Consider the following 24359-nt stretch of genomic DNA (forward strand, 5'->3'; position numbering starts at 1 on the left):
TGCTGTCCCTAAAAGAATGACATTGTCTTATTTCTCCTCCTTGAACTTTAATTCCCTTTTCAAATTTGTCCTTGATTCTTGCTCAATATACAGACTAAATAATATTGGGGATACTCTAAAACCCTGTCTCACTCCTTTCTCAAATATTTTTCCTCTTTCATGCCCTTTGACTCTTACAACTGCAGTCTGATTTGTATGCAAGTTGTAAACAATGTTTCACTCCCTATATTTTATCCATTCAAACATCCAAATTTCAAAGAGTGTAGTTCAGTCAACATTGTCAAAAGATTTAGAGAAATGTATAAATACTATAAAGCAGATTTGCCTATCCTCAGTCCGTTTTAAGACAAAGTATAAGGTCAATATTGACACACTGCCTGTTGGCTTCTTTCTCAGATTTTTTGGCCGATGTTTGTTTGATGATTTTTCTGATGTTTCACCAGCTGACATTGGATTAGATTAGATTAGATTAGTTTCTCGTTCCATAGATCCGTGCTGAGGAGATCCTCGTGGCTGTGGTACATGTCAATTTTTTAAGCTGAAATAACAATACTAAAAGTATGAATATATACAATACATCATTTGTTTCTATTAAAAAATTCGTCAATGGAGTAGAAGGAGTTGGCCACTAGTAAATCTTTCAGGCTCCTTTTAAACTGATCTTTGTTTGTAAGTATATTTTTTATGTTTGCTGGCAAATTATTGAAGATGAGTGTTCCTGATTAGTGGACCCCTTTTTGAACTAAAGTAAGTGTTTTTAAGTCCTTGTGCAGATCATTTTTGTTCCTGGTATTGTATGTATGAACTGAGCTGTTTGTTGGAAAAAGAGATATATTATTTAGGACAAATTTCATTAAGGAGTAAATATACTGAGAGGCAATAGTTAGTATACCCAGTTCTTTGAAGAGGTTTCTACAGGATGTCCGTAAATTTACTCCACAAATAATGCGTATTACACACTTTTGGACTCTGAAAACTTTTGTTTGACTTGAAGAGTTACCCCAAAATATTATACCATATGACATTATGGAATGAAAGTAGGCAAAGTATGCAAGCTTTTTCATTTTTATGTCGCCTATGTCTGCTAACACTTGAATTGCAAATACAGATTTGTTAAGGCGTTTCTGCAGTTCCATGGTGTGCTCCTCCCAACTGAATATATCATCAAGTTGTAATCCCAGGAATTTAAGACTGTCAACCTCTTCTATCTGCTCTTCTTCATACTTTATGCATATTCTGGGTGGAAACCTCTTACAGGTTCTGAATTGCATATAGTGAGTCTTTTCGAAGTTTAATGTCAGTGAGCTGGCTTTAAACCATTTATTAATATCCATGAAAATATCATTAGCAGATCTTTCTAGAACTAAACTCGACATACTATTTATTGCAATACTTGTGTCATCTGCAAACAAAACGAACTCTGCTTCTGGCAGTGTACCTGATGAGAGATCATTAATGTACACAAGAAAAAGCAATGGCCCTAAGATGGATCCTTGTGGGACAGCACATGTAATTTCTTCCCATTGTGATGATGACTGATGACTTAATTCACTAGTCCCTTGCACTGACACCCTTTGTTTCCTGTTAGTTGTCAAAGCTCCATTGCCTGTTGCAATAGAGGGAGAAGATTTGATAATGCCAGCCACTCATATTGGCGAAACATCAGAAAAATCACCAAAAAAATGTTGGCTGAAGGACCCGAGACAGAAGCCAACAGGCAGTTTGTCAACAAGTGGCCATGAAAGCCTTAATAATTTTGCAGGTCAGTATTGCTTTGTGTGCACCTACATTTATCTGGAACCCAAACTAATCTTCTCGAAGGTCAGCCTTAACAGTTTTTGCATTCTTCTGTAAATAATTTTAGTAATTTGCAATCATGATTTATGAAACTGGTGATTTGGTAGTATTCACACCTGTCAGCATCTGTCTTCTTTGAATTATTATATTCCTCTTGAAGTCTAAGGATATTTTCCTGTATCAATTCTCATCACTGAGTGGAACAGTTCTGCAACAGCTCTCTCTTCTGAGGAACACTCTAATTTTGGAGATATGTTGTCTACACCAGTGGCTTTGTTTACATTTAGATCTTTCAGTGCTTTGTCATATTCTTCTCACAGTATCATATCTTCCACCTCATCTTTACCTGCTTCCTCTTTCCATAGTATTGTCCTCATTTTGTTTCCCGTTTTATAAACCCTCTACATATTCCACCTTTCGGTGTTCCCTTTTTTTAGTACTGGCTGGCCAACGTAGTTCTTGATATCCGTACAGTTGCTTCTCTGTTCTCCGAAGGTTTTCTTAATTTTCCTGTAGGCAGAATTTGTCTTTCCCTAAATATTGCATATTTCCGCTGTCTCACATTTTTCTTCTATCTGATTAGCTATTTTGCGCTTCCTGTCAGGTTCATTCTTTAGACATCTATATTCCCTTAGCCTACTTTGTATGGTGCATTTTTATATTATCTCATTTCATCAATCAAGTTCAACAGATCCTGTGTTATCCAATGATTTCTACTAGACCTCGTTTGTTTACCTAGGTGCTCTTCTGTTGCCTTCACTACTTTGCCTTTTATAGTAATCATTTCTCCAGTTTCAATCTAACATTACCCAATACTCCCACTGAAATTTTATGCAGCATTTGGTTTTTCAATATATGCAGCCCCCATTTTCTTAATTTCATACCTTTTTGCTATTTATTCAGTCTTAAGGTAAGTACTGTGCCCAGGAATTCCATGTTAAAAGTTTGTTTTCTTGAGAATTTCTAATTTGCTACAGTTATCTATTATTTAGTTCAGAATGTTTGAAAGCTAGAGATTTGACACACTCTAGTAGCCTTGGTGACACCGTTTTCTGTGAATAAGCATTGGACCAAGGCAAATTTTTGCTTCTGGTGGAAGACATCCTTAGAGGCAGTGGAGATGTAGGTAGATCATTCTTCAATGTAGACTGCATTATAAAGTAAATCAATGCACACTGTGCTTGCTTAGCAAGCTGAAACTTCTGAACAATTTATTAACAGCTGTAAAACAGTCAAATCATAATGTTATCTGATGATTGAGAAAGATCACAGAATCATGCCATAATTTTTATACAGCAAAAGTGTGACCTAGTTTGCTTTATTTAGCACTTGTGAGGATAACAACATCTCTAATTTTAGCTCTTCCTCTTTTCTGTTAAAGTAGTTGGAGTGCTTCAGATTTCTACACCTGCTATATAATTCCTAGCATACTAATGATCTGTCCTTGAGGAAACCAAATTATCAGAGAACTGAACTTGTTTCCTTCTGGTCGCACTGAATGGTATGCTACTGCCGATTTATCCTTGTTGCCCAGATGACGGTCGTTTTTATTTACTTTAATAAGAGTGTTAATGCTCGTTTGGTTGTTCCTGTGTACACTGAATTTTGTATACTCGTGCAATGGCAAGTTGGTGGCACAATTTGTTTGCAGTAATCAATAAATAACGCACCTTTCTTGTTGAATACTGTGCCGATACTGTTTCTTCTTAGCCCTCTGCTGATATGATCTCTGACTATTCCTAAAAATGAGAGGAAAACTTCTCCTAGCAGGTTGTTTTCACCCAGAAACTGGAGTCTAGTGAAGTAGCATCCTGTTAATATCTGCCATAGTAGCCACTTCGTAACAAAATCTCTTGTGTTATTGTTTTACTAAATTTTGACTTTGATCATGTTACTAATGGCCTAAGGGGTTACTTAAACAATCTGACTTAGTTATTTATTGATCTCCGAAACACATCACGACCTTTAAAAGGCTTCCAAGATTCTGCATGTCTTTTCAGTGTCATTCACTGGACCTAGGTCTTTTCTGACTTGCGAAGAGCAAAGAAGGGTGCAGTTCACACAGTCGATAGTGTGGCCATTAGCAGCCTTGCGGCAAGTGCAGAGAATCTGGAGTGAGTGCAGCACCTGCTGGCGGCCAGCCTGGAATTGTCATACTTGGCTGAATTTGAAGTAGTGCGCTTGGTGCCTCACTTCTAGTCAGTGCAAACACTGCTGGTCCCACAGCATCTCCGAATTTGTCATTGGATTCTTTTACTCATTGTGCAATATACAGATTGAATAACACTGGAGATATCTTACAGCCCTGTCTCACTCTCTTCTCAACTATGGCTTCACACACGTTCTTTAAGTAATAACTAGTTTGGCTTCTGTACGTGTTGTAAATAACCTTATGCTTTCTTCATTTTATCTACATCTACATCTACATCAATACTCCGCAAGCCACCTGACGGTGTGTGGCGGAGGGTACCCTCAGTACCTCTATCGGTTCTCCCTTCTATTCCAGTCTCGTATTGTTCGTGGAAAGAAGGATTGTCGGTATGCTTCTGTGTGGGCTCTAATCTCTCTGATTTTATCCTCATGGTCTCTTTGCCAGATATACGTAGGAGGGAGCAATATACTGCTTGACTCTTTGGTGAAGGTATGTTCTCGAAACTTTAACAAAAGCCCGTACCGAGCTACTGAACGTCTCTCCTGCAGTCTTCCACTGGAGTTTATCTATCATCTCCGTAACGCTTTCGCGATTACTAAATGATCCTGTAACGAAGCGCGCTGTCCTCCGTTGGATCTTCTCTATCTCTTCTATCAACCCTATCTGGTACGGATCCCACACTGCTGAGCAGTATTAAAGCAGTGGGCGAACAAGCGTACTGTAACCTACTTCCTTTGTTTTCGGATTGCATTTCCTTAGAATTCTTCCAATGAATCTCAGTCTGGCATCTGCTTTACCGAAGATCAACTTTATATGATCATTCCATTTTAAATCACTTCTAATGCGTACTCCCAGATAATTTACGGAATTAACTGCTTCCAGTTGCTGACCTGCTATATTGTAGCTAAATGTTAAAGGATCTTTCTTTCTATCTATTCGCAGCACATTGCACTTGTCTACATTGAGATTCAATTGCCATTCCCTGCACCATGCGTCAATTCGTTGCAGATCCTCCTGCATTTCAGTACAATTTTCCATTGTTACAACCTCTCGATACACCACAGCATCATCTGCAAAAAGCCTCAGTGAACTTTGTCCACTGATCCTCAACACTATCTGTACTTGAGACAAAACTTTTGTGTTGAGCCATCAGGTACTCTGTAATCTGCTTTTTGTCACTTTTGCTAAACAGAAAAATCTTCCTACCTTTTTTAATATTTCTATTTACGGCTGAAATCATCGATGCCGTAACTGCATTATGATCGCTGATTCCCTGTTCTGCGTTAACCGTTTAAAATAGTTCAGGTCTGTTTGTCACCAGAAGGTCTAATGTGTTATCGCCACGAGTCGGTTACCTTCAGAATTTCTAGTCAACATTGTAAAAAGATTTCTCTAAGTCTATAAAAGCTGCAAACATATGTTTGTCTTTCTTCAGTCTATCTTCTAAAGATAAGTTGCAGGGTCAGTATTGCCTTGTAGGTTCATACATTTCTCTGAAAACCAAACTAATCTTCCCCAAGGTCAGTTTCTAACAGTTTTTCCATTCTTCTCATATCATTATTTTGCAAGCTTGACTAATTAAACTGGTGGTTTGGTAGTATTAACTACTGTCAATACCTGCCTTCTTTCAAATCGGGGTAACTACATTCTTCTTGAAGTGTGGGAGTATTTCACCCATCTTAAACATCTTACACACAAGGTAGACTAGTTTTGTTACAGCTGGCTCTCCCAAGGGTGTGAATAATTCTGAGTGATTGTTTTCTACTTCAGGGCCTTGTTTTGACTAAGGTCTTTCAGTGCTCTGGCAAATACTTCTTGCAGTATCACATCTCCCACCTCATCTTCATCAACTTCCTCTTTTCTTTCTATGGTATTGTGTTATAAGTTCGTATCTCTTGTATAGCCCTTCTATATATCTCTCCAGTCTTGTCCACCATCCAGTGCTGCCACTACCACTTTTGGGCTTGTTGCACAGAAGCCTCCTCAGACAAAAAAAAATCAAAAGTCGAAGGCAAAGAATTTGCTCAATGATGGTGTCAGGAAGTACATCGTCTGATGATGTCTCTCTCGAATACTCTTCAGAGGTGCTGGACCTTGATTTTGCACTGGGGCAATTTTCTAGCCCCGAGACTGAGACTCCGCCCACTGTAGTCTCCCCTCTAAGTCAGAAAGTCAGGATGAAATTGCTACCTCTCTGATAGATGGATCCCATCCTACAGTGGAACATTAATGGGTTCAGAACACACATGAAGGAACTGAAGCTCCTCACACAGAGACGCCCTCTGTGCTTGTGCTTGCTGGAAGCACACTTTAAAATGTCCAATGCCCCTGTACTATGGGGCTATATGCTCTATTGCAAGGTTGACCTTATGGGGCCAGGGGCCAAGGGAGGGGTTGCTGTGTTTGTCAATAATAGGCACTACACCTCTGCTCTATCCCTGCCTACTGACCTGCAAGCAGTTGCCATTGAAATTCATGTGTGTTGGAGGATCACAGTTTGCTCACTGTACCTACCTCTGCAAGATGTAGCAGACTCCTAGGCTCTCACAGATCGTGTGGAACAACTCGTCCAACCATTTCTCCTATTGGGAGATTTGAATGCCCATCACGTCTTATGGGGCTCAACCTCTACTTGCCATCAGAGTCAGGTTTTGGAGAGCCTCATGACGTCTCCTGAGCTGTACATCCTCAACACAATTACTCACACTGTGCTGCTACTGGATCATTCTCAGCCATCGACCTCTCCTTCTGCTCCCCAGTGCTTGCAGACTCTGTTCAGTGGGGAGATGTTGACAACCTTCATTCCAGTAACCTCTTCCCATTCCGAATCCACCTACTGGATGTAGCATTACCTGAAGAGAGGCCACCAAAATGGTTGGTCAGCAGGGCTAACTGAACACTGTTCAGCCACCTGGCTGTGTTGGAACACAGTGACAGTGTCCAAGAATGGGTGGACAACATTATTTAGTGGTCCATCATGCCGCTGACTTGTCCGTCCCAAAGTCCTCAGGTCATCTCAGGAGGCAGTCTGTACCTTTGTGGCCCAGTGAGAGCCACTCAGCAGTCTGGGACAGGTGTGTGGCTTTTAAGCAGTTTAATCACCACCAAACAGCAGAGAACCTCACAGCATTTTGGGTCATGAGACCCATTGCTTGAAACGTAGTCAATGAGAGAAAGGAAAAGTCATGGCAAGGGTTCGTGGATTCCGTCAACCATTTCACATGTTCTACAAAAGTATCAGAAACTAGTGTGAGGTTTTCTGGTAAACACAGCCGTTTACCAATAGTAGCAGTGCTGCATCAAACAACACTTTGAGACATCACTCAGATGATGGCAGAGCAATTTGCAAAATCTGCCAGCCAGGATACATCGTGTCACTGCTACTGTGTGACTGTAGAGAGGGACAAGTTGGACTTCAGATCCAACAATTGTAAGTCAGACAGCAACCCTTTCTCCATTTGAGAACTGAAATCGGCACTGTCTGGGACTTGTGATACTGCACCCGGTTACGACCAAATCCAGTACTGCATACTTAGACATTTGCTAGCTTTCTCAAAGGAAATCCTCCTTGAATATTTTAATTTGATGTGGCAAACAGGTCGATTTTCCAACTTGTGGAGAGAGGCAATTTTTATCCCTCTCCTCAAACAGGGAAAGAACCCTGTGTGACTCAATAGTTACTGGAGTATCGCCTTAACAAGCTGTGTAGGAAACACCCTGGAGTGAATGGTTAACCAGTATCTGGTCTGATTATTAGAGACTGGGCTATTTCTTGGCCACTCTGTGTGGATTCAGGAGATTTCAGTTCACTGTGGACAACATGACCCTGCTAGAGGCAGCTATCCAACAGGCTTTCCTATGTAAAAATCGCTGTCTCAGCACATTCTTTGATATCGGCAAGGCAAACGACATTACTCTGAGACACAGTATTCTCGCGCAACTGCATCAGTGGGGCTTTTGTGGCCACCTTCTCAACTTCATACAGTCTTTCCTGTTTCAGCAGTTTTTTTAGGTCACAAGTGGGTGACACTGTGTCATATCGTTTTGAGCAGGATAATGGTATCCTTCAGGGCAGTGTTTTGAGTGTTACTCTCTTTCCCATAGCCATAAAGTCACATCTACTGTAAGGAGCCCTGTAGAATGCTTCTTATTTGTGGACAATTTTGCCATTTTCTCTTCCTCCTCCAATGTTGCAAGGATAACATTTTTAATTTTAAAGACTCAATGTCATGCTTCTGGGGGTCTTTTTTGACTCCAAACTCTTGTGGTTACCTCACCTGTGAGACGGGGCTAGACTGTATGCACAGTGTACAGGTCAGTGAGGCCTTCCTAACTGAAGATCATTGACACTATCCACCATGAGGGGATTAGGCTGGCCACAAGTGCATACAGAACTAGTCCCATACCCAGTCTCCATATTGAGGGTGGGGAACCGCCACTCACCATACAGCGGCAGCTACTCATAGTGTGTCAGCCATGTAAGTTCCTCACAGCTCTGACTTCACTGTACTCTTGCTTGTTCACCTCTGGCACATCTTTTCTCTATTTGTCCATGAGCAACAAGGCCGTTTGGGATCCACATGCAGCATGTACTGGACTCGATTGGGATGGAGCATGTACAGCCCCAAATCCAGGGTTTTACCATGGTTTCTGCAGAGGCTCACATCAATTTTAGATTTGGTGCAGTACAGGAAGTACTCCTATGTACGTTTTCAATACATTATTTTATGAATTTTTAGCTGAGCACCACTTCTCTTTCTCTGCAGCTGTCTTTACAGGTGGGTCAAAACGGGGCGGGGGAGGGGGGGGGGGGGGTGTTACTCTACTGTTTTGCTGTTTACATTTTTGCGGCTTCAAGGTCTGACTACCTTGTGACTTTACTGTCTTCGACATGGAATTATATGCAACCTTGAGGGCACTTGGGCAGGTGAGACATGCTTAAAGTGCTAAATTCCTTGTCTTTTCTAATTCCCTACATGCCCTCCACTGTCTGCAATCCCTGTACCCAGCAGATAAAGTAGTCCAGTATATCCAGGACATTCTCCTCCAACTATAATGGCTGGGAAAGGAGGTGTCTTTCTTCTTAATACCAGGGCACATGGGTATTGTGGCGAACGAAAAGGAAGACGTTGCAGTCGAGGAGGAGTGTCCTGATCCCCCCCCCTCCTGATGTTATCTCCTTGCTGTTGAGGTACAGAGTCACGTGTCACTGGGAAGACAAGTTGCTGGAAATGACAGATAATAAGTTGGGCCTAGTAAAGCCCACTACACAGCTGTGGCGTACTTCCTTCCAGCCACAAAGATGGGATGAGGTCCTCTTTACTTGTCTTTGCATAGGCCACAGTCCTCTGATGCATGACTTCTTGACCCCCCTGCTGGTCCGGGGCTTAGAATAGGCCCGAGGTATTCCTACCTGTTGTATGAGGCGACTAAAAGGAGTTCCACACGTTTTGACCTTTATGTGATGGTCCCCTGTAGGGTTTGACCTCCGTTCTTCAAAGTTTTCCCGAAGAGCGAGCCAATTGGGAAGGGCGCCTTACAAGGTGCATCGTGTCCATTGTGCATTGAGATCTTTAGCCCACTCTCTTGTCGTCGCATTGCAGTCCTGCCCATTCTCCATCTCTTGGGCAAGGACACCTTCCTGGGTGCGTTTTCCACCATGCACTATGCAGTGTCGATTTCTGCGTCGATGATGACCATGGACGTTTTTGCACCTGATATCCAACATGGAAGCCAGTCTGTTGTGGTGGGGCCACCATGTACCCTGTTGGTTGTAGCCCCCTGACCACACAGGGATCGCTCTGCTGATGCCTGTGCCGTTAACTCGCCAAGTATGCCGTCCAGGAAACCTGGTTCCCAGCAATGCAGACCCCTGCCCTCCATGGCTATAAGGGATATTACAGGAACGTAGCGACTACAATAGAGTGTCAGGTGGAGTGTCCTAAACTCAGTATATAGTGAAACTGTGCCCCTTCAAACCCCTCTTGAATCTGTGGCTGCCAGAATAAGGATGACACAGGAAATAACTTTCTACAGTGTAGGCCTATATCTTCCTCCAGATGGTGCAGTACCCTGAATGTATTAGCTGCACTGACTGATCAACTCCCTAAATCTTCCTACTTCTGGGAGATTTTAATGCCCATAACCCCTTGTGGATTGGCACCATGCTTACTGGCCGAGGCAGAGATGTCAAAACTTTACTCTCTCAGTTTGACCTCTGCCTCTTAAATACTGGGGCCGCCACACATTTCAGTGTGGCTCATGGTAGTTAATTGGCCATTGATTTATGAATTTGCAGCCCAGGACTTCTCCCATCTATCCACTGGAGAGCACATGACGACCTGTATGGTAGTGACCACTTCCCCATCTTCCTGTCACTGCCCCAGCATCAGGCACATAGACGCCTGCCCAGGTAGGCTTTAAACAAGGCGGACTGGGGAACTTTCACCTCTGCTGTCACCACTGAATCTTCCCCACATGGTAACATCAATGTGATGGTTTAGGAAAGTGACTAGCACAATTGTTTCTGCGGCTGAAAATGCGATCCCTCACTCTTTGGGGTGCCTGAGGTGTAAGGCAGTCCCTTTGTGGTCACCGGAAGTCACTGAAGCAATTAAGGAGCGTCAGTAAGCTCTACTGCAGCATAAGTGGCACCCTTCCCTGGAGCACCTGATAGCCTTTAAACGCCTGCATGCCCGTGTTTGCTACCTTATCAAACAATGGAAGAAGGAGTGTTGGGAGAGAGAAGTCTCCACCATTGGGTGCCACATGTCACCTTCCCAAGTCTGGGCAAAGATCAAATGTCTTTTCGGGTACCAGGCCTCAACAGCTGTCCCCGGTGTTACCATAAATGGTGAGTTATGTACTGACACAAACGCGATTGCCGAGCAGCGAGCTTCTGTGTCGGAGAAGTACCCCCCAGCCTTTTGCACACTCAAACAGCGGTTGGAAGGGAATGCTGGAGTGAATCCTGTAACGCCCCATTCACAGAGTGGGAGCTCCTCAGTGCCCTTGCACATTGCCCCGACATAGCTCCTGGGCCTAATCGCATCCACAGCTAGATGATTAAACATCTCTCATCTGACTACAAGCGATATCTTCTCGTCATCATCAACCGGATCTGGTGTGATGTCGTCTTTCCATCGCAGTGGCAAGAGAGCACCATCATTCCTGTGCTCAAACCTGGTAAAAGCCCACTTGATGGTGGATAGCTATCGGCCCATCAGCCTCGCCCACGTTCTTTGTAAGCTGCTGGAATGTATGGTATGTCGGCAGTTGGGTTGGGTCCTGGAGTCACGTGGCTTACTGGCTCCATGTCAGGGCGGCTTCCACCAGGGTCGCTCTACCACTGATAATCTTGTGTCCATCATGTCTGTCATCTGAACAGCCTTGTCCAGACGGCAACACCTGATTGTCATCTTTTTTGACTTACGTAAAGCATACAATACGACTTGGCGACATCATATCCTTGCCACATTGTATGAGTGGGGTCTCCGGGGACCACTCCAGATTTTTATCCAAAACTTTCCGTGTCCAATTGGTGACTCCCATAGTTTCATCCATAGCCAGGAGAATGGAGTCCTGCAGGGCTCTGTATTGAGTATCTCTCTAGTTTTAGTGGCCATTAACGGTCTAGTAGCAGCTGTTGGGCCCTCCGTCTCACCTTCTCTGTATGCAGACGACTTCTGCATTTCGTACTGCTCTTACAGTACTGGTGTTGCTGAGCGGCACCTCCAGGGAGCCATCCACAAGGCGCAGGCATGGGCTCTAGGCCACGGCTCCCAGTTTTCAGCCGCAAAGTCGTGTGTCATGCACTTCTGTCTGCATCGTACCGTTCATCCGGTACCCGCAATTTACTTTAATGACGATCCACTCACTGTAGTGGAGACATATCAATACCTAGGACTGGTTTTCGACACTCGATTGACTTGGCTCCCTCATCTTCGTCAGCTTAAGCAGAAGTGCTGGCAGTAGCTCAATGCCCTCCGTTGCCTGAGCAGCAGCAGCAGTTGGGGTGCAGATCGCTGTACATTGCTGCAGCAGTACAGAGCCCCTGTCCAATCCTGAATTGAGTATGGGAGTGTGGTTTATGGTTTGGCAGTGCCTTCAGCATTGCATTTACTCAACCCTGTGCACCACTGTGGGGTTTGATTAGCGACAGGAGCTTTTAAGACGAGTCCGGTGACCAGTGTACTGGTGGAGGTTGGTGTCCGTCCACTGCAGATCAGACGTGTACAACTGCTCGCCAGTTACGCAGCACACATTCGTTGTTCCCCTGAGCATCTGAATTACCATCTCCTTTTCCCGCCTATGGCAGCCCATCTCCAACATCGGCGGGCCAGATCGGGGCTAATGATTGCGGTTCGCGTGCGGTCCCTTCTCTCCGAACTGGAGTCCTTCCCGTTACCACCTCTACTTGCAGTCCATTCACGTACACCTTCATGGTGTATGCCTCAGCCGCAACTTCATCTGGACCTTTTGCATGGCCCTAAGGACTCAGTTAACCCCGCCGCCCTCCGCTGGCACTTCCTCTCGATTCTTGGCGTGTTCTGGGGCTCTGAAGTGGTTTACACCAACGGCTCAATGGCTGATGGTCATGTAGGCTTTGTATATGTTCATGGGATATTGGGCAGCACTCCTTGCCAGTTGACTGCAGTGTTTTCACTGCAAAGCTGGCGGCCATATCTTGTGCTCTTGAGCACATCCGCTCATGTCCTGGCGAGTTATTTCTCCTGTGTACTGACTCTTTGAGCAGCGTACAAGCTATCAACATGTGCTACCCTTGCCACCCTCTGGTAGCATCCATTCAGAAGTCCATCTATGCCCTGGAACAGTCCCACCGTTCTGTGATGTTTGTGTGGATCCCAGGACATGTCGGAATCCCCGGCAACAAACTTGCTGACAAGCTGGCCAAACATGCGACATGGAAACCGCTTCTGGAGATGGGCGTCTCCGAAGCTGACCTCCGTTCTGTCTTACACCGCAACTTTGGGAGATGGAATGGCATAACAGAACGCATAACAAACTGTGTGTCATTAAGGAGACTATGAATGTGTGGACGTCTTCCATGCAGGCCTCTTGCAGGGAATCAGTTGTCGTCTGCCGGCTGCGCATTGGCTAATGCGTGGTTACCTACTTTGTTACCCACCTCAGTGTCGCTGTTCCTCCCAAATGACAGTCATCCACCTCTTGCTGGACTGCCCACTTCTAGCCCCTCTGTGGCAGACTTTTAACTTTCCCAGCACCCTGCCTTCGGTGTTGGGTGACAATGTCCCCACAGCAGCTTTAGTTTTACGTTTTATCCGTGAGAGTGGGTTTTTAGTGCATGTCCTTTGTTCCTCTGTGTCCTCCACCCTACTGCTTTTAGGGTGGAGGTTTTAATGTGTTGCAGAGTGGCTGGCTTTCCCTTTTTATTCTGTGGTTGGCCAGCCACTGTAATCTGCTTTCATGTTTTACTCTCTCCTGTTTCTAGCGCCTCTCTGTTGTTTTCTTGTCCTCTTTTGTTCATTGCCTCCCCATCGTTCTTGTGGCTTTTCCTTTCTTTCCGTTTTGTGTTATATGTTTCCTCTGTTTTATTCTCCCACTTGTTTTATTAGGAACAAGGGACTGATGACTTCGTAGTTTGGTCCCTTCTCCCACGTTTAAACCAACCAACCAATCAACCAGCCATGACTTCTTGCTCCAGAGTGACGACCCTCCAGTGTGTGATGCTTGTGGCACACAATGTGTGTGTGCCCTTTTTTACTAGACTGTGTTTTATCTTTGGACCAGAATGCAGTGGCAGATTTGCTGGCAGGTTCGCCCTCTATTGTAAGTGACATTAAAGCAAATGTGGTTAGAGTTTTAAGGTTTTGTGATCTGTCCAACTTGTTTCTGTGAAGTTTGGGGAGATGTCCTTGATGTGTTAACAGGATGACTGGCTCACACGTGTGTTTTGTAAGTGGGCAGCCAGTCACTTTCCTCTGTGCCTTTCATTTAGCTGTTCTGTGCTTTTACTTCTGTTTCAATCCTATCTATAGTGGCCTCAGCTGCCAGAGACAGTAATCACATGTGTGCAAGTTGTCCTGGTGTGTGTGTGTGTGTGTGTGTGTGTGTGTGTGTGTGTTTTCTACTTTAGGAAGCCTTGTTTGTAGTGCCTGTCTGCAAGTTAGCTTCTTCACTATTTGGCGACTAGCAATCCATCCTTTTGATAATATTGTCAAGAGAAAAAAGAGTCATGCCTACTTCTCATGACAAGAGTTCTTACCATATATATCACATTTTGATTTGCAGCCAGCAGTGTACAGTGGTCCTGAGCTGTGGTCCAGGCTTGGACAGGCTGGAGTTGCCCTGGGCCTGGCGTGGACAGAGGCTGGTGGGGAGCTGCTGCTGGTGGAGGCTAGCCAGATGGCCGGCTCTGGAGACCTAATGCTCACGGGGCAGCTGGGCAGCGTCATGCGTGAGTCGGCACAGCTTGCTCTCAACTGGGTGCGTGGTGCGGCCAAGCAGGTAAGAACGATGCTGGTGGTGGTTATCTGTTCATTTCTTCATTACGATTGGAACACACACACACACACACACACACACACACACACACACACACACAGTAACCAAATTAACTATTCCCTGTTATCTCAACCCAGTTTGATTCAGTACCTCTTCATTAGACTAATATTTAATTGTAGAGTCTCTCCTTTGTTGACTCTATAAGAGGAAGCACATGCTTATTGAAATTATATCCTCATATAAAATAGAAATAGGGGAGGAGAAGTTAAAGGTACTGCTCTTTCTTAAAAGTTTATGCTTGTCTATAATAGTGTGAAAATAGTTGTTAGTATCCTGCTGCTTAACAGTCAGCAGGCCACTTTTCTGAATCGACCAATCTCCAGTGGTGTTCAACAGAGCTCCCTATGTGGTGTATTTGTTGACCTCTACTACAAATTAAACTCTGTCTGCCTACAAGAATTATGCCAACCTAATATACATTGCTGTAAGCTTTATTTGGTCATCCAAAACGACACAACCTTTAGCCATGATATGTACATTGATGGCTCTAAGGACAATGAGAAAGCTGGCCTTGTATTTATCGACAAAAATGCTTGTGAACCACACTCCCTTCCCACTGAGTGAAGCATCTACACAGCAGAATTACTAGCATTACTGAGAGCTCTCATGCATGTATGGCCTCAATCTGCCAGACACATACTCCTGTGCAGCGACTCCCCTAGTAATTGGAAGGCAACTGAAATTTACTCTCAAACACATCCACTGGTTGCCACCATTTATGAAATTTAATGCAACTTTCACTATACAGGAATGAAAGTGATTGCTCTGGATACTGAGACAAGCAGGTATCCTGAGCAATGACAGTTTTGATATGTTAGTGAAGAAAGCATCTACAATTGACCTGCTGCCAATACAAATTGCAGGAGTTGACTTGGGACAAAGATGGGGATAAAGGGACAAACAACCATGCTGTTAAATCACTTGGGAACCACTAATGGGATTGAACATAGTAACACACTCCTTAGTGCTGCCTTTCTGATCCAATACAACCAAAATTGGTCCAGGGATGAATCCTAAGTGGTGTCAAGCCACTGGCCTAATGCTGGTTTTTCCTGTGTGCCGTGAGTCTTTATCATTTTGACATGGGTTTCCTTGCAGTGAAACCATTCCAGGGGCTGGAAACATTCACCATTTTTCCAGTTAAACCACATAGCTATAGTAATTTGGACAGGGTACTGTGTTTCTTTGTCACATAGTATTCATCCTATAGGAAAGTGTGAAGGTGCAGAAAACACACATCCGTTATAGATGGCCAGATGAATGGCTGATTAAAAGCTGTTCAATGTCTATGCGAGGAAGTTGACTGTCATTTGTAAAACCATTTGACAATAGTTGTGAAAATACCAGGTTTCAAGAAACATTCAGCAGCAATATGAGAAAGACAGATGATGTGCTTCCATCCAGTGTCAAGAGCTTCATCTTGCCATACCTGCAAGAAGACATCCAACTAGCACATCCTCTAGCCTATCTAGAGACCTTCTGTGACCTCTGTGATAAATGGCTCCTGTAGACTTATATTATTGGCTTTGAAAAGTTGTGCTGTGTGCTGTTGTGGACATAGCATATACATTTTGTTCGCATGAAGAAACTACATTGTTCTTTGAATTCGGTAACTCACTCACTGTGAGTGATCGCGAGAATAGGGGCGATATGAAAGGTAGTCATAAAGTTCTTCTGAAGCTGTGGTTTTGGTTGTAGAGTGATGTTCATATGGTGCATTCCTGGAACATGTTGCAAACTTTCCATTACTGTGGGAGGGGCAGATATGGAAGCACCTTCTTTCTCATTTGAGGTGGTATCACTTTAGCAGCTCATTTGCATTGTTTTCTGTGGGTAATGTGATGGCTGTGGGTGATCAGGATGGTATTCTACAGTGACTTGCTTTTCTATGGTGTGTACAGAGTTCTACTGATGGACGATAATGCCTGACCAAACACATATATTCATACGTACAGCGTAACAAATCTTGACTGGTCTTTTTGCTCCCCAGATTTGAATCTGATTGAGTGAGTCTAAGATGCTGACTGAAGGGCTGCCACCCCTCCCTTTAATCTGCCCTTGACACAACCACATGATTGTAGTTACATTTTGTCTCTAGTTAAGATATTTATTTTGATAAACTGTGGTTAAGTGGTTAGCATATACTGATAGAATTTTGATGGCTGAGATGTTCCTGAGCTAGAGAGTGGGATGTCTACCAGTTGGAAACCTTGCAGATTTGAACAAGGCCACTAAGCCAGACCCATTAATACAGATAGGTGCCATGGGAATCATCTTCAAAGCTCTGGATATAAACATGTCTTCCTTAGTAGAAGCAAGTGAAAGACTGTGGATGTGGAAGTAGGTGAACCCCAACTGCAATTGCATAGTATCTCTGATTCATTGTAAAACTAATTTTGAGAGCATAAAAAAAAAATCATACAGAAAGGCAATGCCTTTTCTTATGGCAATTAGTGTCTGAATACTATATGAAGCAAAGTGTTGGAAGCTGTTCCATTACACACAGTTTGAACGTATCATAGTAAATTACATTGGTTGCTCCTGTTGTGTGCCTGGTTATGTTGTGCAGCAGTACCTAGTCATTGTGAAAACCATGTGTGGTGGTTATTCACTGAGTCAAGGTATGAAAGAGCTCATTCGAGATCTTGTGCAATTTTATGTAAGCTCATAGTTCCTCTAATAAATAACAATGAAATATTCATGTTTCTCTCTGCATTCTCAAGTTTTTTATTGTCAGCATTTTTAGCCTTTATGTGATTTACTTACAGTTCTGTAAACCAGATTGATTATATTTCAGTATGGATTAAAGCTTGATGGAGAGACGTTATCACATTTGGATATCCACATCCATTTCCCTGCTGGAGCAGTTGGAAAAGATGGACCATCAGCAGGTGTGACTATAGCAACTGCATTAATTTCACTGTTTTCAAACAAACCAACGGCCACTGACATTGCCATGACGGGCGAGATTACTCTTAGGGGTGTTGTTCTTCCAGTAAGTATGTTTAATCTTTGTACTTAGTGTGTTTCAAGTGGATTAACTAGTTGAAATTAATTGCTGTTCAAATTTGAGTGATTGAAGTGACTGTGACATTTCTTTTCTGATTTAGGATATTTCTGGATTGTAGGTACACCTTTCAAAGCTTTGAGAGTTTTACAGTATTAATTTGTAGTGTTGACCACTGAAAATATGAGTACCATGCAGTTTTTTCATTAAAATGGCCTTCTAGTTGCAGCATTTGAAATAACTCTAATGATATTTGTTATGTAATAAATTCCTTTTTTTGTGTGATGAAAGATGGATTCGATTTCTTCTAATGATGAGCCATTGCTTTTTCAAGTACAATATGCACACTGAAATGAGATATTGACTAGTAGCTTTTACAGGGCACAGGAAGAAGTGGAAAAATTTAGATTAACAGTATTAACGCAACTAGAATAAAGACCTGGAAAAACAGTTGATTGTAAGGTGGCTGAAAAAATGACACAAATTAAAATAAGGGCTATGAAAACACATATGTCGAGTTCAGATGAAAGATGGGAAAGGAGAGATAGAATGTTTTCCAAGTTGCATTTTGACATCCAAATGGGAGTAATAAAGTTCTGCAATATTACCTCTTTTTTTCCCCCACAGTGTTTCCCCTAAACTGAGTACACCTTTTAATGTTAGAGACAACTCATGTAAACTGTTTTCACCATTGAGGTCTTCTAGCGACTAGCCATATTTGTCTAGCCTCCGAGTTAGAAGCACTATTATTCCTCTACATCTTGCAAGAAAAATGTGTCTTTTACTGCATGAACAAACTAAATCAATATTTTATCTTGTAATTTGCTGTAATTTGCATAACATTTACCTTACTAACTAATAACCACTGATATTTTATATTTCATCTCGCGAATATTGTCTGTAAAGTCACTGAAGACAAATACTCTTAAGCGGTAAATGCTGTAAGTGTAGCAGATTTAGTTCATGTATTTTCACTTAACATTTCATGAATTTTTTACAGGTGGGCGGTGTCAAAGATAAAGTGTTGGCTGCCCATCGTGCTGGTGTCAAGAGGGTTATTCTGCCCAAGAAGTGTGAAAAAGATTTACATGAAGTACCTGAAAATGTGAAGGTAAGCACTTTTATCCGGTTTGTTATTTTATAAGATTTGTCATACTACTTTGTTTAATGTATCATTTACTTTTTACTTTGCAGAAGGACCTGACATTTGTGTTCGTTAACCATATGGATGAAGTTCTTCAAGCAGCCTTTGATAGTGGCTTTCCCCCAGGCTCATTGAAGATGGAGGTTCCCATGTTAAGTAAACTTTGAAAAAATATATTGTTAAGAGAATTATACATTCCTGGTATTGGTTTTCATGTGCAGTGAACTGCAAAAAAAGTCATTTTTGTTTTCAATACTGTAGAAAGTAATGCCCATGGTTACATGAAAATGTACTGAAGTTGCTTTCAAACGATGGAGCGATATGTTTCATTTTGCTGCTGTGATGTGTACAGTTGTTAAATATTTTTTAAGAAATATGTGATATTAAATTACATGTTACATTTATTTTTTCTACTGTTTTATAAATTTATATTGTACAGTAATAAAGTTAAGTGTACTCGAAACTGTCATATTTGACACAATGTTAAGCATTCTGAGAAACAGATTATTTTGTTACATAACTAAATGGTGGGTAATGAATTTGGTGAAAATGAGAGTAAATTTGTCTTTTTCCTTAAGAATTAAAAACAGTTGCACTTTGTGGCATCCACTTCATGTACTGAAGTTTTTTAAAAATAAACTTAAATAATTAAATGTTGTTACAATTGTTTGTACTTTCTTGTATTTAGATCCAGTGTGGTGAAGTTAAATGATGGTAGGAAGGAAAGATGAAAGTAGGACCTATTAATATGTCTGATCCACATTTGTATTATACAGTCCACCATATGATGTGTGACAAGAAGTACATAGTGTTCTGATTCCTTGGGAACACTGTACAAAGGGAGGATTACTGCTGGTATGTCCCAGTGTAAACTCAAACTGCTCTTAATTGTACCATTGTGGTTATTGCACAAACTGAGTGCTTGAAGAAGCACTACACTTATTATCTCTTTGAAAACGTAAGTTACCAGAAACCCCCCCCCCCCCCCCCACACACACACACACAAGGGAAGAAGGGGGAGAGGGAAGGAGGGAGGGGAGAGAGAGAGAGAGAGAGAGAGAGAGAGAGAGAATGAGCACTGCTTATGTGGAGTGACAAAGAGGTGCAGACACCTCTTACATTGCCAGGTATTAAAAGATGTTGCTGTGTGGTTGTTGCTCAATATTGAGGTCATCAGTGGCCTTACTAAGATAATGTCAGGCAAATGTGGCCAAAATGTTTGTAATGTCATTCTAAAAGGAAGAATATGGAAGTGAAATCTGATCCACTTTGTGCCATTCTCTCACTTTTGACTCTGTCTAACGTCATTTCATAAAATACATTGTAGAAAAACACATAATGACTATGTAGTGGCTAAAATTGTGTAAGAGTGTACTGTGACTCTCTTCACTGACAAAAGAGTAAGATGAGGTAGTTGCTTATTTGTTTAGTCGTCTCCAGGGCATATCAGCTGGTAAGCCAGTTGCAGCCCTCATGTTGGGTTACAAAACACACGCTGTTGAAATATGGTGTGCTAATATCTGTATGCCACAAATACTGTGCAGTGGGCAGGAGAAACCCATATGTCCTGGGGCAATGCTGTATCTGGAGAGTCATTAAAATTATCTTCTCCTGTCTCGGTGGCCAGAAGGAAGAATGCCAAAGCTGTAATGTTTCACTGGCTGTAACTTGTTCATTGCTAGCCAGTCCACGTCCAACTGATGTGTAATCCAGTGCCACAACAGGAATGTTGACTATATGTACAGTGACAGCACAGTATGCAATTAAACTTGCTATGCAGGCATTCTTTGCAGCTTTAACTGTTGCTTTGTTTCCATGCAAATTGAAAGCGCATGATTAATGCAGCATTAGAGCATATAACAAAACTGCACCTAATCATGAAGCTGATACACAAGGTTGTGTGTAGTTTCGAGATGGAATCTTATATAAGCTAGGAATTAATTACATCAATGTGATAGGGAAGTAAATCTACACCAGAGTCTGTACTGGAAATCTAAAGAAGTTAATAATTTCAAAATCTGTTTATGAGGGGATGTCTTACGTTCATCTACGTATTTGTCAAACAGTGCCTTAAAACAAGTAACTCTGTGAACTGGAACATTGTCATGTTTGAGGATGACAACCTAACTAAGGAACACTATATGTAATACGGGTGATTCATTCTTTAAGACAAGCAATTAAATTTAATTAGACTATAATGCAATGGTGCAACTAAGCTACGGCAACCAGGGCAATGCCCCTAGAACAAGAGGACCCCTGATAAGTGGAAAAACAGAAAATATGGCATGCACTGATTTATTCCTAAATACCATAGCATTTTGGTGATCAACAGCTGTATTCTGGAACTAGTTCTTTGAATGTTAGCTAAAGGGATTTCAATCCATTCAGAATTTGTGAATAACTCAAATAACTCACAGATGAAAGATACTCAATAGGTGCACACCACCCCAGGTGAAAGTGAGCACAGCATTGTATCGAAGGAAAGAGGCAAGTATACATGGAGCACTAAGGTGTCATCTGTATTGTATTTACATTTATTTAAAGGGATAAGGATTCAGACACATGAACATTCACAGTCTCATGCAAATTCTTGTGTTATCTATGAAGAATGAAAAAGGTACGGCACAGTTGACAAAAGTTACAAAAAAAATGTAAAAGTAGAGCACAATTTTTGGTGTAGAAGGTAAGTACTACAAAAAATATTTTGCCCAAAGCACATTTTGAAAAAAATTAGAGATGTAATCAGGAAGAGGAGAATTGCTTTTTGTGGACATATTCTAAGAATGGACTCTAACAGACTTAAAAGATAATTGTGGTAATTATTTTACAAAATTGAAAATGGTTAACTAGTGAATCAAACAAACTGGAACGAAATTACTCTAGGGGATGTATAAGCATGTGTATAAGTTGGAGAAATGTTACAAAGTTATGCAGATTTCTAGGAAAAGCACAACATATGCAACATGGACTGAAAAGAAGCCAGTGTGAATGAGAAGGAAAGAATGAAATAGTTGAAGTTAATGTAATGTATATTGGCTAATACAAATAAAAAAATAATGAAAATTAAATCCTATCGGTTGCTATTACTCGACTAGTAAACCAATGCAAAATACTAGGAAAAAAAAATCATTATGGTATCAGAGGCCTAATCTGTGAGTATATATGTTGCAGCTGCATATGACCTATTAAAAAATATGCTGTCAGTAATAACATCAAAGCATCATTTGACAAACTGCTTGACAAAGCTTTCAACATTTGTAAAAGATTAAAAATTACCTAACAAATTAATAAAAATAGTAAAGCACTTTGAGCTTTGTAACAGTAAGAGCATAACAGAGCCAATAACTAGATTTAGAATAACACTTCTTTATTCAATTAACATAATGATATTCATAACTAAGAGGTACCGAGGACTGAAATAAGTTATAGATACAGATGAAACAATATAGCCTTTACTCATATCTGCTGCCTGTGATGGTCTGAGAAATGTAGCACTTAAATTTGCAATGATGTTTGCAGATGACTTATCTCTCCTGTTTCCAATATAGTTGATGTTGATAGAACTTATTTTAAAGTACAAATATCAAAAGTGTTCAGGTGACAGGACTCGGCAGAGCCGTTATTAATAAAGCATAGCTCACTGGTATTGAGTAGCCCTGACAGCTGTCCTGATGGGGACTATTGTGAAAGCTGAGCTTTCTTTTGCCAAGCCAAAAATAAAAGCAAAAACACTACTTCTGATCTAAAATGTGTCAGAAATGGTTATCTGATTTGGCAATTTTATCAAAAGAAAATGGAAGAATACTCTGTCTCCTAAATAAAACAATGGAAAGTCCAGTTTGGGATATCAACAATATTAAGAGAATAGATTGCTACTCACTGTAAAGATAACATGTTAAATTACAGACAGGCAAAATGAAAACACACACACACACACACACCATCCAGCACATCTTAATCCAGTCCTGTCACTGGCTTATCCTTCTCCATCAGGGGCCAGACCACCTGTGAAAGCAGCCATATCATATACCAGCTCTGCTGCAATCATTGCACAAGTTCTTTATATCAGGATAAATGGACACCAGCAGACTTTGGTTAAAAGCAATGTGGACCACACTGAGGCACAACATGCAGCTGAACATAATGTGACTGATTTCAGTTTCTGCTTTACAACCCAGACCATTTGGATCCCCCTCTCCAACAGCAGGTTTGGTAAACTTAGCAGATGGGAGTTATCCTTACAGCACATTCTCTGCTCCCAAAATCATCCCAACATGAACTTACAGCAACCTACTAACTCTAAACCCTTCACCCACCAGTTTCTGCCCCATCTGTTCAATCACCTGCTCCAAATTCATGACCCCTCACCCTCACTGTGTGTCACTTTATGGCTTGAGCGGCGAGAGAGAGCAGTCTTGTGTGTATGAGATGTTCTTTCTTGTGTGAATGTGTATGCATTTCCTTTCTGAAGAAGGCTTTGGCTAAAACTCAAGTGTGTAACAGTCTTTCCAATGTGCCTGTCTGCAGCTTAGCATGCCACCTTTATGGTGAGCTGCAATCTATCCTTTTTACCATTATTGTAAATAATTTAGAATTATAGGTGACCTGTCATTGAATAGCAGCTGTACTTCTACATCTACATACATACTCCGCAAACCACCTTACAGTGCACGACGGAGGGTACCTTGTACCTCCATACGAGTCCAAATTTCTCTTATCTTTGTGGTCCTTACACAAAATGTACATTGGTGGCAGTAGAATAATTCTGCAGTCAGCTTCAAATGCTGGGTATCTAAATTTTTTCAACAGTGTTCCTTAGAAAGACTGTCACCTTCTGTGCAGGTATTCCCATATGAGTTTGAGTTGATGAGGAGGCATAGATTGGGACGGAGTGACAGGATAGAGGAAGAAGGAACTACTGGATAGTGGTGTAGGGACAGTGAGTTAGCAGAGTGAGGCCAGGAGAGTTGTGGGAACAAAGGATGTGTTGCAAGTATAGCTGCCATGTGCACAGTTCAGAAAAGCTGGTGCTAGAGATAAAGGGTCCACATGGCACGGGTTGTGAAGCAGTGATTGAATTCAAGCGGGTTTTGCTGAGTTGAATGTTGTGCCACTGGATGGTCAACTTCATTCTGGCCACAGTTAGGCAGTGGCCATTTATTCTCGTGGGCAGCTGGCCACTTGTCACGCTGACATAAGAACCTGTACAGTGATCACAGCAATGGCTGCTTCACAAATCAAGCCATATGGATCCTTTCCTTCCACACCAGCTTTCCTGAACTGTACAGATGGGACAACACATACTTCACTCCTATATCCCTCCTGTCCTCAGTCTCCACTAACTCTCTGTTCTCACACCCTCTGTCCAACAGTTTCCTCACCCTTTGTGCTGTCAGCCCCTACCAATACACTCCATGTCTTCATCATTCTGCACATCAATGCACTGGCTCCATTACCTGTGTATCACATGCCTAACGTGTACATTTTCCAACCCTCCCTCATTCGTAGCCAGCGAACCTGCTACCTTCCTTTGGGCCTGCAGCTACCCATTCCCAACCACTTCCCTTCTTTCTACCGCTCTCTCCCTGTACCCACCCTACTGGACATAACCTCGTACACCACCTCACCCTAGTCCATCTGCTGAAATTTGATCCCAGCACGAGTGTCCAGCCAGAATGTGGTGGTGGTGGTGGTGGTGGTGGTGGTGGTGGTGG

At 42.1% G+C, this 24359-nt stretch overlaps 1 protein-coding gene across 1 annotated transcript in view; it reads left to right on the plus strand.

The window, feature by feature from the left end:
* The window catches only part of LOC126092265 (lon protease homolog 2, peroxisomal-like), a 112542-nt gene extending 93244 nt beyond the window's left edge, over window positions 1-19298 (plus strand). Inside the window, exons 13-16 of the mRNA XM_049907780.1 lie at window positions 14222-14437; window positions 17292-17489; window positions 18502-18612; window positions 18696-19298. Of these exons, the coding sequence (XP_049763737.1) occupies window positions 14222-14437; window positions 17292-17489; window positions 18502-18612; window positions 18696-18812 (642 nt within the window). The 3' untranslated portion in view covers window positions 18813-19298. The remainder of the gene's footprint in view (window positions 1-14221; window positions 14438-17291; window positions 17490-18501; window positions 18613-18695) is intronic.
* The last annotated feature ends 5061 nt before the right edge of the window (window positions 19299-24359 follow it).

The sequence above is a fragment of the Schistocerca cancellata genome, chromosome 7, assembly GCF_023864275.1.
Source record: "Schistocerca cancellata isolate TAMUIC-IGC-003103 chromosome 7, iqSchCanc2.1, whole genome shotgun sequence".
NCBI lineage: Eukaryota > Metazoa > Arthropoda > Insecta > Orthoptera > Acrididae > Schistocerca > Schistocerca cancellata.